Genomic DNA, 15,075 nt, shown 5'->3' with positions numbered 1-15,075 from the left:
TTCAAGATTCACTAAGTTACGCTAAAAATGAGGGTTGCAGAAAAGTGTTATTACACTGTTGATCAGGAACTGCCATTGAAATAAATGAGATGCACCACAGTTACACAATGCAGGCATGCTTATGATAACACAATAGTAATCTGGCATGCAAGCTCCAGATTTAGCACTAGCTACAGCAACAGTTCTGTGCTAGCATTAAGTCCTTATGCAAATGGTTCATTGCTTTGGATGTCAATTCTGGTCCCTGCAATTTGAGGATGCTGATAAACTGGAACAGGTTCACAGAAATTCAACCAAGATGCCGAGAGGTCTGGAAACCAAGTCCCATGAAGAATTGTTGAAGGAGCTGGATATGTTTAGCATGTAGAAGAGAAGATTAAGGGGAGATATGAGGGCTGTCACACAGAAGGAGCAGATTTGTTGCTTCTAAGGGAAGCACTAGGATCAATGGTTTGAAATTGCAAGGAAGCAGACTTAAGGTACGGCCAATGTTGGGAAGAAGTTATTTAATATAAGAGCTGTTCAACAGGGGAATGGTTGATCTCATGCAATGGTGGTTTCTCCTTCACTGGAGGTTTTCAAACAGAGGCTGGACAGCCATTTGTAAGGGATGCTGTATTAGTTTCCTGCACTGAATAGTGGGCTGGATCTCCAAAAACCTATTTAGTTTTTTAACGTGAACTCAATTATAATTAACATCACTAAGATATATATTTAAACATAGTGTAAGATATTTGTTTACTACTTTTACGTGATCATACAATAACTGCATCTGGAGTCACAATTCTAACTGATCATATTTTGAACCCTGGAAGTATTTCCCCCAAGAGAAATATGGCCACTCAGTCCCATACCTACAGATGCCACAAGAAAGTCAACTCTTTAATTTTAAAGGCACACCTAAGTGATAATAATGAAGGACAGTATTAAAGCAGCAGTGTTCACTTTGAAGCCCACATATGTAGCGAGCTTAAAGGAACATACCTCTGAATCCCATGGAGATTCTGTATCTTTATCATCCTCTTCTTCATCTGCTTCTGATGCCAATGCAGCTGCAAAATAAAAGATCAACTAACTTTTCTTTAGAAAATATTCAACATTCATTTTCCAACTGAAAGACTGATTGCAAAGAAGGTTATAAGGCAGCTCTAAAAGCAGCTATTCAAAGGCCACTGCCCCCCAGTCTCTCAATCGTGTCTCTGCTACTTTGCAACTTCTCACTTATTCCTCAAACCTGTTAGACAACTTGAAAAGAGTTCATTTCAGGTCCTCCCTCCCCTTCCCAAACGCAAAGGATAAGCAATATGTTGAGGCTTAGAAGAAAAGGAGAAATCAGCTTGCATACACTCATACCAGCACAACCCTCTGCTGAGCAGCACCAAGATTCACTACTTGAACAATTGGCTTGGGGCAACTGCTACTTGCCCAAGATAAGTATCAAAGTTCAAGCCAGGGGTTGATGATATGATAGCAAAGTATCAAAAGTAGAGCGGGCTCACTAGGTCACTTGGTTGCACTTCAAACACTGCAATAATTTAAAGCATCCAATAGTCACAATTCAGTGGTATACATACAATTGGCATCAGTACTTCTCAGCAGAGATGTGAGTTTTCTAGAAAAAATTGTACTGGGATTTTTTCTGGGTGGGTGAGGAAATCTGGATCAATTTCTAGACAGGTTCCCATATTTCTCTCTCATTTGCATAAAATTTGCACCACATTTTCCTGATGACTTAAATAGATTGTGATATGACTTGGCATGTTATCAACTTATTTGATGTACATGTTTAGTAAAAAAACAAACCAACCACATGTTAATTTCTTAAACTGTATGTAGCTGAACTTGAATATTTGATATGGTGGCGGGTGGGATCAATAAAGACACTTAATGTGCTTTAAATGTTGTCCTGAAACAAATTCAAAGATTTATGTAGAAATACCTTACTTTTATTAGAATATATATAAATAAATAAGCCTCACACACCTAGGGGCAATCACTTGACAAACATTAATTACAACACTGAAATTGCCAACCTTGCAGAATACCCCAGTGATATTACTAATAACTTTTATGCACGTTTACTAATGAATTTAATGAAAGAATATTTTTTTTTAAATGTAAGATTTTCTATGGGTATGAGAAAATTTCATGGAAAATTTGGAACCCCTCAACCCTGATTCTCATAGGGAAGCTGGAATATCAGCGTTATCTTGCTGACTGCATGTCATGCTCCGAACAATATCTTTGTATAACAGTATAAATCTCAATGCAATGTTTAGCTCTTCAAATAGGAAAAATAGGTTGCTTACCTGTAACAGATGATCTTATAGGGATCTGTGTTCATTCACAATAATGGGTTCTGTGCCTGCACAATAGATCACTTCAGGAGAATTCCATAGCTCCTCAAGGCACTCTTCACTCCACCCACTGTACACAAGATGTGGCCATTATCTTTGGTAGTTAGAGTGCCTGTTGCTCAGGTCCTGAACAACCAACATGAAGAGAGATCACCATTTTGTCAAGAGAGAGTACATGAAAGGCATGAGGAAAGCACGCTTTGTTGCAGTACCATCTGTGTAGCGGAGAGGCCGGGTAGATCTTGCGAATGAACATGGATCACCATAAGATAATCTCTTACAGGTAAGCAATATGTTTATCTTAGTGGTGATCCATGTTCTGTCACAATGATGGGTGATTAGCAAGCTTGGAGGGTGCCAGAATGTTACAGCAGCACCTTTCAAAAAAACTGCCTGACTGAAATTGGCCTCTGCTGCTGAGTGGATGTCTACAGCATAATGCTTCATGAAAAGTAAGTTTGATGACCAAGTTGCTCCCTTGCAAACATCTATCTTGATTCCCGACAAGTGGGCAGCTGAGGTTGAAATAGCTCTCATAGAATGAGCCCTGACAGTCGAAGGGGGATTGAACTTCTGCCGTTTATAATAATAGAAGAAAATTAGCTGCACCAGCCTGTGAGAAAGTCTCTGTCTAGAGATTGGTTGTCCCGTCTTCTTCCCTTTATAAAACAAAGAGATAGTGAGTCTTTCTAAAATACTTTGACTTGGCTAAGAAATATAGCAGAGACCTCCTAACATCCATGGAGTGCAAAGATTTCTCCAACTGAGATGAGGGTTTCATGAAAAAGGTACGTAACACAATATCTTCGTTAATATGAAAATTGGACACTATTTTAGGCCTACAGGATGGGTCTATTATCATCAATACCTTGTCTGAAAAAAATCTAGTACATGGTGAATTAACCCAAATAGCCTTAAGTTCATTGACTCTCCTTGCTGATGTTATAGCCACCAAGAAAGCCATTTTCAATATGAGTCAGAGTCAGAGCAAAAGGTTTGAAGGGAGTCTCTGTCAATGTGGAAAGGATTAAAGCTAGACTCCATGGCTCAATAAGCTCTCTTATCGGGGGGAAACGTTGTTGAGACCCTTAAGAAATCGCATTGAATCTGGGTGTGAGAAAGATTTTCACCTGGGTGTTCCGCAGAGAACACTGCCGTATGAACTTTTATGGAGGTATTGGATAGACCTGTTTCCTTTATGATAAAGGAGAATCTGTCTAATAGAGGCTGTAATGGGGTCAAAACCTTTTCCCTTGGCATATGTGGTGAATCTCTTCCATTTATAAGTATAGAGACGTCTTGTTATTTCCTTTCTTTCATTCAATACAATTGTATCTAGAAGTTGTCTTCACGCTATCATGTTCAACGCCTGAAGGTTGTGGTGGAAGATGTTCCCTCCCACTTGGGATCAAAGATTCTGACACAGAGGAAGAAAATGATTTTCTCTGGAGAAATGTAGGTGTATCAGGAACCAGGGCTGTCTAGGCCATAACGGGGTTAGCAGAATGTATCTCGTCTCCTTCTGAAGAATCTTGCCCAGTACGCTGGAGAGTAGGGATGTGTGAATCAATTTGGGGACGAATTGATTTGTACCCCAATCTAGCTGATTCAGGCAACTTGGAGACAGAGCAAATCTCCCCTGTGGTCCATTGGCTAGATTTGGGTCCAAATTGAATCGTGCCAGATTTGATTATAATCGATTCAAGATTCCTCCTGCCATTTTAAAGATTCCTAGCTTTCATTTAATTAAAAATAATAATAAAAGCTAAGCTCTAGCCCTTGTGGAAGTGGAGTTATGGAGCCAAATGTATGGTCACTATTTTTCAAGTGTTTGGATTGAAATGAAGGTGTGCAATGAATCCTCTAAACACTTAAAAAATAGTGACCACACATTTTGCTCCATAACTCCACTTCTACAAGGGCTAGAGCTTGGATTTCTGTGTGTGTGTTTTGTTTTGTTTTGTTTTGTTTAATTAAAGCTGGGGATCCATGTTAGGGTTAAAATAGGGCAACTTCAAATTCCCATTATTTCCTATGGCAGAAATATACAAAATAAGTAAAAACTAAAATAAAAATCACTAAAAATCAACCTAGTGCCCCACTGTCTTGAAATTTGGGTGGTAGGTAGCACCCATGGGGACCTACCCACCAGCCAAATTTGGTGCCTCTAGGGCCTTTATAAGTGGTCTGAATTGATCTGAATCAAATCAAAATCAAATCTGGGGTGATTTGGGGGCAGATACGGACACAAAACAAATCAGGGGTGATACGACTCAGGTACAAATTGAATTTAAAAAATCAATTTGTACACATCCCTACTGGAGAGTAGAGGAAATAGGGGAAATAGGTAGTATGAGACGGCTCCAGATGTGGTTTCTATTGTGCTCAGACAGGATTTTGAGAGCCAACAAACATGAGTAGAACTCCCACATACAGTCCTTCAATCACTTCATTGGTGGTTCCAGACAGAAAAAAACTTGTCCGGGGGAATACCTTTCCAGTTCTCCATGCCATCTGTAACTGGGACGTTGGATGCTTCACCAAAAGACAATGGGGAGCTCATTGTCTGAGATTCCATGTGCAAGGTCTTTGGAATGCTCATCAGTGTTCTTTATACATAAACTTTCTGAAGCTCCTAACAATATTCCATGCCTTAAAATCATTTCTTCCATGATCAAAATTACACAGTGTAAGTCCTCCTAGACAATACAACAGTAATTACATATATAAGCCATCAAGGGAAGACAGTTTCGAGGTCTTTAAGCAATCTAGCCATTCCATTATGGAACTGGAGTATACAGCACAATATATTCCCTATGGCACTCCATATAAACAGCACGGACCATATGATTGAAGATGCCCTCAGAAAAGACACAAGCCTGTCTCAGCAACTCAAGTGGATGATAAACCAGAGTATCTTGCAAAAAGTATTCAACCAGTGGGAAACTCCACACATAGATTTGTTTGCAATGAAGGCAAACAAAAAATGAAAACGTTATTGTTCCAGAGCAGGACTAGGGAAGGGTTCCATGGGTGGGGGGGATGCCTTTCGAATGCCCTGGAAAAATAGCCTTTTCTCAACTTGGGGTCTTGTTCAGCCACAGTAAGACACACCATCAAACTAAAAGTCTCTCAATGACTCTTGCCCTTTGCTTTGGGTTGATCATGAATGTGGAAATTAAGCTGGCAAAAGCCTTCTTTCCTTTGGCAGGTAGGCTTTTTTCATCTGAGTGTTCATATACACTGAATCCTTCCTTTGAGGTGGTAGGTTCCATTTTTTTCAAATTGACCTGGATCCCTATGTCTTCTAGCAGTTTCAACGTGTATTGTATTTGAGTATTCAACTGCACATTGTTGTCCAATGTCACAATCCAGTCCTCCAAGTATGGGAAGATGACTATTCCCTTTTGCCTTAGGTGTGTTATTACTACATGCATGCATTTTGTAAACACGCATTTTGCCGTAGACAGGCAAAAAGGAAGTACCGTGTCCTGAACACCCGACTCCCAAGGGTGAACCTTAAATACTTTCTGTGGTTTGATCTTATTCCTTTGTGGAAATAAGTGCCCTTGAGGTCTAACATTAATAGCTACTGCTCCTCAGCCAGTAGAAGAAGACTGCCCTGTGATGTTTTTCTGAATTTTCTTGTGAACAAACTTGTTGAGTCATTGTAAGTCCATGGAGGCCTCTACCCCTTTTAGGGGTCTGGAAATATCTTGAGCAGGAACCCTTCTGTTGATCTTCTTGACAAACTGGCTTTGTCGCCCCCTTCTCTAAAAGAGACTTCACTTCTTGAAGTGTAGGAGTTGAGTGGGTGTATTTTAGCCCTCAAAATTCAGGAAGGGTGGTAAACTCTATGGTGTATCCTGTTATAATGATACTTAACATCCAGGCATCTATTATATGACAACATGTCTGAGAGAAATGGATGAGTCTGATGACAGAAGGGCTTTGTGTTAAATGAGGCTGAAAGTCCAAGGGGTCAAAGATGCTGTTTTGTCTGATCTTATTGCTTGCTTCGTTTGTTTTTGGCTAGAAGACCTTTGTTGTTTCTGGCCATAAGACCTGAAATCCTTTCAGTCAGATTGCTTGTATTGGTATTGCTGCCTGCCAAAAGAGTTATACTTCTGAGAATACGACTGTTGTGAAATTGATGGTGTGAACGTCTTGGCCGTGTATCTTGATTTTTCCACTGTCTCAACAGTTTTTGGCTGAACAAGCCTCCTCTATCAAAGATTTTCAGTTTTGTATTCCATGCCTGCCTGCAGGGATGCTGAATGTAGCCAAGTATGCCTTCTTGATATTATATGAAGATTGGTATATAAATATTCATCATAGTCATATTCTAAGAGAGATTGCACCCACTAGTGTGTGCGATTCTGTCTCCATTGATTGTTTGGAGGTACTAAAGTGTTGCCTAGTGGCATCTGCTGAACGCTAGCAGGTCCTTAAATTTTGACTGCATGTTCTCAGGGATATCTTTTAAGTCATCTTTAAAAGTTTCCCACAGTGAATAGTGGTACTTGGCCATGCAGGCCATATAGCTGGCTAACTTTATGAAGAAGTATAAAGCACAGTAGAATTGTGGCCCATCACATCCAATTTTCTACCATCTACAGGGGCTGAACGTTTCTTTCCTGACTTGTTCCCTGTGGCACAACTAACTACTAGGGAGTTCAGAGGAGGGTGCTTGAATAGAAACAAACAATCCTCTTTCTGAACAGTGATCTTTTTTTTAAGAGTTGACTAATCTGGGGAGGGCTCAGAAAGGTTATCCATTACCTCTGAACCCTCCTCCTCCAAGTCATATGACTCCAAAGCTGATTCTCTCTCTTCTTTTTGCTTTAAATCTTTTTCTGCAGAGGGTTGTATATCTTTCTCTACCAATCCAGACATGTCTCCAGTGACCCAAGTCACCATAAGAGTGGATTTTGCTGACATCAGTACTCTAGGAGTCGGCGTTGTTAAGGTAAGTGTTTTTGTAGGCTGCACTGACTGACGTGGTACTTCAGTTACTGGCCTCTCTTCCAAATCCAACGTGTACAGAGTTGTTGTAAACCGCCCAGGGACGTAGGTTTTGGGTGGTATAAAAATATGTTAATAAATAAATAAAATAAAATACAGAGGAACAAGCACACCTTGTTCCACTGATGATACTGTCAGTGTTGAAGAGTTTGTTGTCAACATAAATGTCAATTCTGGAGTCAATATGAAGAAGACTGGTGTGAATGCCACAGCTGGTATGGAGGCTGTCGATGTTGATCCAGATGATCCATAGCCAACAAAGGTGTAACTACTGTAGGCACATCCTGTACATATTCAATGACTTTTGGTTCCATGTAAGTATGCTCTGGCAGAGTGGCTTGCCTCCATATTTATTTATTTATTTATTTATTTATTTATTTGATTTATATACCGCCCTTCCAAAATGGCTCAGGGTGGTTTGGATCCTGTCTGTGATATCAAGTATGTTCCACAGCGTGGGAGATGCCTAGATCTATGTCAGCTCATAGAAGGGTAGCAGCAATAGCCATTAATAACATATTCACAGTGTTGATCATGAATATGGTGTGTGAAACCACACTCCGATCTTGCTGGGGCATTCCACTGGCCAGGTGAAAACTGTGAAGGGTCATCCTAGCAGTATTCAAGCATATAGTGCCTTCAGCTCCTGCAGTAGACCTCTTTTGGTTTCCAAATATATCTGGTTGATTGTGAATCCTATTCAACAATAGAACACCCAGAATACATCTGTGTCCATGGGATCTCCACATCATCATCTTCCACGGAGCCTGTATGAGATGAGACTCTAAAAAAGTTGTCCAATGGTGAACTTCCCTTTGATTTTTTTACTCTGAAGTTCTATGGATCCTGATGTTTAGCAGGTGTTGATAGCACATTCTCCATCGATTCTGATGCAGCAGACAGTTCCTTCCTCAGTGTCAAAGAGGTAGCAATAGCACTTAGCAATAGCACTTACATTTATATACCGCTCTATAGCCGGAGCTCTCTAAGCAGTTTACAATGATTTTTTTTTAGCATATTGCCCCCAACATTCTGGGTACTCATTTTACCAACCTCGGAAGGATGGAAGGCTGAGTCAACCTTGAGCCCCTGGTCAGGATCGAACTTGTAACCTTCAGGTTACAGGGCGGCAGTTTTACCACTGCGCCACCAGGGGCTCATCAGGTAGATGGAACTTTGCTCAATGTCAATGCAACCACCACCTTTGTACATTGTGGGGATACAGAATGCAAAGAGTGTTTTTCCTTCTTGTGTTTCTTGGGCTCTTCATGGTCATGGGCCCGCTTCCTACACATATCTGATAATGTTGGTTTCTCATGCCTCAATGATGAGGACTGATCAGAAATCTTAATTTGAGTCAATGCCGTGACTCTGTGTACTGCTGGCTAATGGCATTTCTTGCAAGATTTGCAAGGGTAACTCACAGCAGTCTGCTTCAGAATTGCCAACGCTATCAATGTTGAAAGGTGAGTTGGTGTCGATGCCATAAGCTTAGTTAGTGTCAACATAGCACTCAAAGTTGCATTGTCCCTGATTTAGTCATTTCTGGTCAAGGTGCCAAATCATAACGTGCCACTCTCAAAGTCTTGACTTATGAGTCTGTTTAGAAAAGCTCAAACATATGCGGCATCTCTGAACCTTGTGATCTTCTCCAAGGCAAAGATAATGTCTGAAGAAGGGAGCTTAGCTCCACAAGCTAAGTTTTTTGAAACTTTTAAAAGAAATTCATGAAATAAAGCAAAAATAATGCTCTTGATGAGCAAAAATGAAAGTAGTGAGTTCTCTTTCTCTCACTTTCCAGATATGTAGCTTTCCAAGGAGAGAAGTTTCCCTCCAACCTGCTTGCACAGTAGGGATGTGCTCGAATTGCGGTTCAAAGCATGGTTCAAGCACATTTTGGGAGTGGCACAGAAAAGCTTTAAGAAAGAGGAGAGCAGGTCCTTACCTGCTCTCCACTGCCCCATGCAAATTCCTTCTGGGGCAGCACTTGGCTCAAGTACCCCCATGTGGCACCCACACACACAGGGTGTCCGCATGCTCGGGTACCATTTGAGTGGTTAGCATGGTGTTGCCGACCACACAAATGGCGCCCATGCATGCGCATATGCCATATGCCTGCTGGCATCGCGCAGGGGTACCTGGGCCGAGTGCCGCCCCAGCAGGAAGCTGAATGGGTAAGGACCTGTTCTCTTTCTTAAAGCTCCCCTGTGCTGCTCCCAATACGTGCTCAAATGGCACCTCGAGCACATCCCTATTTCACAGTGGTCAAAAAGAATTAGAAAGGCAATACACTGTTGTTTTCAACAGCTGTATTACCAGCGAGAATTGTGTTGGAATGTCACATGGAGCTATGAAAGTTTCTTGATAGATTGACTGCAGACAAACTCCCATGAGTATGAATGCTCAGAATATTATGACAAGGATTAACTGCAGTTTCCAGAAGATAAGTCTGCAATTCTATGCAAACGTCCGTGGAAATAAATACTATTGAACAACAGCAGACCTGACGCACAGCATCTGCGCCGCTAGTTTGTCACTGCACTTTCCTTCCCCTTCTGCCGCCCACCTCCTCTACCTTTCCCTCCCCGCCTGCCAGCAGCACTTTCCTTCCACACCAGGAGTGGCATGGTTCCACTGCCCACCCAGCTAGGCTCCTCTCATCGGCGTGGCACTGCTGCCTGCCTGCTCTCACCTTTCCTTCTCCCTTGCCAGCCTAGCAGCTTTCCTTCCCCACCGGGAGGGGCAGGGCTCTGCCGTCCGCCACCAGCCCCTCACCATCCACCCGGCAACCTTCTGGGCCAGTTTGTTCTCCCTCAGGTCTCCCTCCACCTCTCGCTTGCTTCTTCCCCTGCCTCCGTCTCACTTGCCACCCGCCCCACAACCTTCTGGGCCAGTTTGCTTCTCCCCCTGCCTCTCTGTGAGAGTTCCTTGAGAGAGTTCCGCGGCTCTCACGAGACTTCCGTGAAACATCCTCATTCATCCACGCATGGCCCGTCTTAGAGAAATAAGTATATAGAAGAAGATAGAAGACAGATAGTGGGACTTCCTTCTGGATAGACTCACACAGGATTGCTAACACATTTCTAATTTGTACCACAAATTCAATAAAGATTATAGTTGAACCCAGTATTGAATAAAATTCTATCACTTGCTTACCCTTTCTAATGATGTCATCCTTCAAGAGATTCTGAGCCTTGCTATCGTATTTTTTCAATTTTTTATTCAAAATGTTCCTCATTTTCTCTTCTCTGTCTCCTTTTTCCTCATCTTCTTCAGAAGAGTCCTCCTAGCACAAAGAACCACAATTACTTATATGTTTTTAAAAGCTAAGCTGCCAGATAATTTTCAGTTATTTTATTTATTCTGAAGTATCCCTTTGCAGTTTTCCCACTATAGTTGTCAAAGTGGCTCACTATTAAAAATCAATGATTACTGTAATAAATCAGAATAAAAAACCCAAAATCAATTATATAATAAACTCAGGCACCTGGAGAGGAGCCTCGGAGGCATATCAAAGATTGTGTAGACTCATATGTGAACAGGCAGTCCTTCAAGCACCCAAATCCCAAGCTGTTTAGGGCTTTATTGATATAAAACTAGCACAGCTTGAGTTGTGCTTGAAAACAATCTGGTAGCTGGTGAAAACGTTCAGCGCAGAAGGCATTCACTGCCACTGTGGCCATCCTTGCATAGTTCAATGCATTGCCTGCACGGGGGTGGCGGAACTCTTCAACAGCTCTGCGAATGGGGAAAGTCTCTGAACAAAACTACAATTCCCAGCTGCTCGCATGACCTCCTGGCCAGCCCTCCACAGACCCAGTTTCTGTTAAAGAGCGCCCCTCTGTGCCAGATGTATGGAACTGCATGGAAGTGTGGGAGTGAATGCCTCCCCGCATCACCAGCAGGTTCCTACATATTCATCAGCATTAGACATGCTGATACACAGCCCTGTTGTGAAATACAATCAAAATCATGCATATCAGTTAAAAAACTAACTGCTCTATTCTAAACCAAAGGGCTCTGAATAATTTTCAAGGGAAACTCCATGTATAACATATTACAGGAACTTAACCAGAAATAATACCTAAATTATTATATAATGAAGATATAACTATTCAAGTCATGGATTTTAGAGTTCTTTTGTCAATACAATAGCATGAATTATGTAAATTATTTTGCTGAAGTCCACTTTTTACCTTTCATTTTGCGGAAAAATCCATGACATCTAGATTCACTTTCTTTGCTATTAGGGGGAATAATTTCTTTTGGATTTTTTTCCTTGATGTTTTCACTTTTCTGTACTAGTGGTTCATATATTGCATTCTGTAGTTCTTCTGGATCCATGTACTGTTTTCCTCTGCCATCTTGATAATTCACAAGAACAGGACTCTTGGAGTTCTGCTGTCTAGTTTTGCAGTTTTCAAGTTCTACCTCAGACCCATGATCATCATCAATTTCAAAGGAATCACTCAGATTTGAATTCCTCCCATTGTCATTATTATTTTTCAAGGGGGATGCAAGTGCAGCTTTGGTCAAAGCTGTTGCTTCAAAAGTCTCCAATGAACAAACAACACTTTCCTGGCTCTCATGATTTTGAAATTCATTGACTTCCTCAGCTTCATTATTATTTACCCTTTCAGATGAATGACTGGGTAGTTCATTATTTACTTTGCTAATAGCTCCGTTTTCATTTGAACATTCATATTTCCCAGCTATAAAAGACACAGGCATATGACCAGTTCCCTGCATTTCTTCTACACTGCACATGTCATTATTACTACTAGAGATATTTGTATTTGCATGGTTGCCCCCCGCTTCGTGTTCATTATCTGCACACATTTCTGACAATTCCTCTCTCTCTCTCCTGAGTTAAAATATTCCTCTTCCTCATTTTCTATCTTGCCCTGACTTTCTTCTTCTGCTACTACTATATTTTCATCTTCCCTTTCTTCACTAAAGTCATCCTCCATTTCTGATTCCCCATCTTCTTCCACTGCCTCCTCTTCCTCCTCCTCTTCTTCTTCTTCTTCATCATCTCCAGACTCCTCCTCCTCTTCCTCTCCCTCTTCAAATTCTTCCTCCTCATTGCTTGCAAGAGAATCACTTTGATCTTTCAATTCTTGCTGGTTGGGGTGAACAGATATTTGAGCCCCTGCTTTAAAGTTTTCTTTTGATGGCCGATTATTTCCAGTTTCAATGTCTTCATAAAACCGTATGTGGGTATAAAAATATGGACAATAAACAAACAGACTGATGCTTTTAAATTAAAATGTATTACCTTAAAGCCCAAGTGGGAAGTCATCTGGGAACATTTTGAGAAGGAGCCAGGTGAGGAACGGACAGGATGAGGGAAGGATTTAACTTGGGACAAAGGAAGGGATTCACTGACATCTTCAGCTTCACAATCTGATTTATTTTGCTGTGATCTGGCTATACGTTCTGTTCTGATTATGCTACTTTTCTCATCTACTATATCAAAATACAAAACACACAAAAATTACACACAGAAGAACATGTCATTAAAATGCATATGCTCACATAAGATAATAATAATAATAATAATAATAATAATAATAAGAAGAAGAAGAAGAAGAAGAAGAAGAAGAAGAAGAAGCAGCAGCAGCAGCAGCAACTTACTAATTTTCTTGAGCTGCTGTGAAACATTCATTAGCTGAGCCAAACTTGGTTTCTGTAGTTTCTGGGGGTGGGGGGAATCACAGATCACGTTAAAGGTTATTCTATTTTAAATAATAATAATATTCTATTCCAATCCTAGAAGCTACAAATGACATATATGACTTTTCCCCACCCCTCATTTTATCCTCATAACAAGCCTATGAGCTAGGTTAAGCTGACAGAGAATTACTGTATTTACCTGAATCCAAGACAAGGTTTTCCCCAAGTTCTTTAATGTTAGAATTTGGGGGGTCAACTTAAATTCAAATTATTCTTCCTTTTGGGTAAATAGTAAAACTTGCATGCCACCCATATTTTTAAGAGGGTCGTCTTAAACTCAGAGTTGTTTTCTATTCGGGAAAATATAATATAGGCTCAAGGTCACCTATGAGTGTCACAGCTAAGTGAGGATTTGAACCCTTGTTTCCCTTGGTTCTAGTCCAACACTCTTTACACTGCACAATGGCAACAATCCCTCTACTTACATTGGATAGTGAACGGTATAATTTCAAAATGATTATTTTTACCACCTCTTGTGTTCACCCCATTTATCAACAGAAAAACATTAGTGCAAACTAGCCACAATCTTTAATCCACTGAACACCAGAAGCAGTCGTGTCAAAAGCACCCAATATTCAGAATGCTTACTTCAACTTTTATTGCATTTTTAAAATGTAAACATAAATGTACAGACATCTAGAAAATGCAATATCCACTATCATTTAAAATGGCTTGGTTTGTTTCAGTAAACATTCTAATTCTTACACTAAAAGGATGTTCCAGTTCTCATTAATTCCTTAAAAAAAAATAATCAGACTTAAGGACATTTGAAAAGCTCTTTTCTGAGCAAAACGATGCCATTAAAAAACAATAAGCGATACCCATCACAGCCTCTAACACAGTACATGCACTTAGCGATGGGGTGAAATTTGTTTAAGACACTGGAATTCTGGCATTCACCCATCTCCCCAGATCCATTTCTGACTCAACTTCAGACCTTTCAGATTCTAGTCAATTCAAAATACAGGTGACCATTTACTTTCAAGGGTTCATCTCCTGTGGTTTTGCCCATTTGTGGGTAACTTCCTTTTAGACAAATTTAGTTCTCACGAGGGTAGTTTCAGTTATTCGTGAGGTTTCCCACTGGGGCAATCCCTTTAACTACCCCTTAACTAAATTGGTCTACCTGGAGTAGAGATGTGCACGAACCTGTTCGGAGGCCCTTTTATGGGCCTCCGAACAGGTTAGAACAATGGCCGGTTCAAATGTTCGGCGGGGGTGGGGAGTAGGACTTTAAGGGTTGGGGAGGGTGCACTTATCCTGCCCCACAATTTTCACTCGCCAGCACTGGAGTTTTGTAAAATCCCTCAGGGTGGCACCTCCCTGCAGCCCCTTCTTCTTCGGCTAGAAGTACCAGGCGCGCGTGCACATGCTGGGCATGCACACAGCGCAATCACACGCAAGCTTGTCTGACGTGCATGCATGTGCGCCCAGTACTTCCAGCCATTTCTGGCCAAACAAGAAGAAGGGGCAGCAGGGAGGTATGCTGCTGCCCTGGGGGATTTTACAAAACTCCAGCGCCAGCGGGGGGAAAGCTGGCGGAGGGGTAAGTGCACCCTTCCCAGCCCTTAAACTCCTACCCATCCCTTCGAGCCACCCCCGCCCATTCCGTGCACATCCCTAACCTGGAGCAGCCTATGCGCCAGCTGAGATGGAGTGCATAGGATGCTACAGGCGGTTTAAAGTGTAAATACCTAATCAGTTGCTGCTTCTCAACCTGTGCACGAGGATGAATATTAAAACTGTCAACTCCCAGAAGAAGCCTCCATGCTTCTTAGCTGGCAAGCGGGCAACTCTAGGAGGTTTAAAGTCTAAATGCCCAATCATATACTACTTCTCAGGTAGCGTGCAGGGTTGGTTATTTAAACTTTCTGGAGCACCCACACACCAGCTGAGAAGTGGTAAGAGATTAGATATTTAAAATTTCAACCCTCCAGGAGCAGCCTGGCAAAACCTA

General features: G+C 41.4%; 2 protein-coding genes across 6 annotated transcripts in view; both read right to left on the bottom strand.

Moving 5' to 3' along the window:
• LOC128327012 (ankyrin repeat domain-containing protein 26-like) overlaps positions 1–15,075 on the bottom strand; it is a 241,575-nt gene that overhangs the window by 168,063 nt on the left and 58,437 nt on the right. For 4 of the 5 annotated variants that reach the window (XM_053255066.1, XM_053255069.1, XM_053255068.1 and 1 more), the window contains 4 exons: positions 13,020–13,080; positions 12,661–12,851; positions 10,539–10,668; positions 985–1,052 (listed from right to left, as the gene is read on the bottom strand). In XM_053255066.1, the coding sequence (XP_053111041.1) occupies positions 985–1,052; positions 10,539–10,668; positions 12,661–12,851; positions 13,020–13,080 (450 nt within the window). The remainder of the gene's footprint in view (positions 1–984; positions 1,053–10,538; positions 10,669–12,660; positions 12,852–13,019; positions 13,081–15,075) is intronic. The other variant, XM_053255067.1, reaches the window with a different exon arrangement.
• Positions 10,696–12,426, bottom strand: LOC128327013 (uncharacterized). Its single transcript, XM_053255071.1, has one exon. The coding sequence runs from the start codon at positions 12,219–12,221 to the stop codon at positions 11,553–11,555; it is 669 nt and encodes a 222-aa protein (XP_053111046.1). The 5' UTR covers positions 12,222–12,426; the 3' UTR covers positions 10,696–11,552.

Source organism: Hemicordylus capensis, chromosome 5, assembly GCF_027244095.1.
Source record: "Hemicordylus capensis ecotype Gifberg chromosome 5, rHemCap1.1.pri, whole genome shotgun sequence".
Classification (NCBI taxonomy): domain Eukaryota; kingdom Metazoa; phylum Chordata; class Lepidosauria; order Squamata; family Cordylidae; genus Hemicordylus; species Hemicordylus capensis.
Note: the sequence above shows the minus strand (reverse complement) of the source record. Positions and strands in the feature narration are given on the sequence as shown.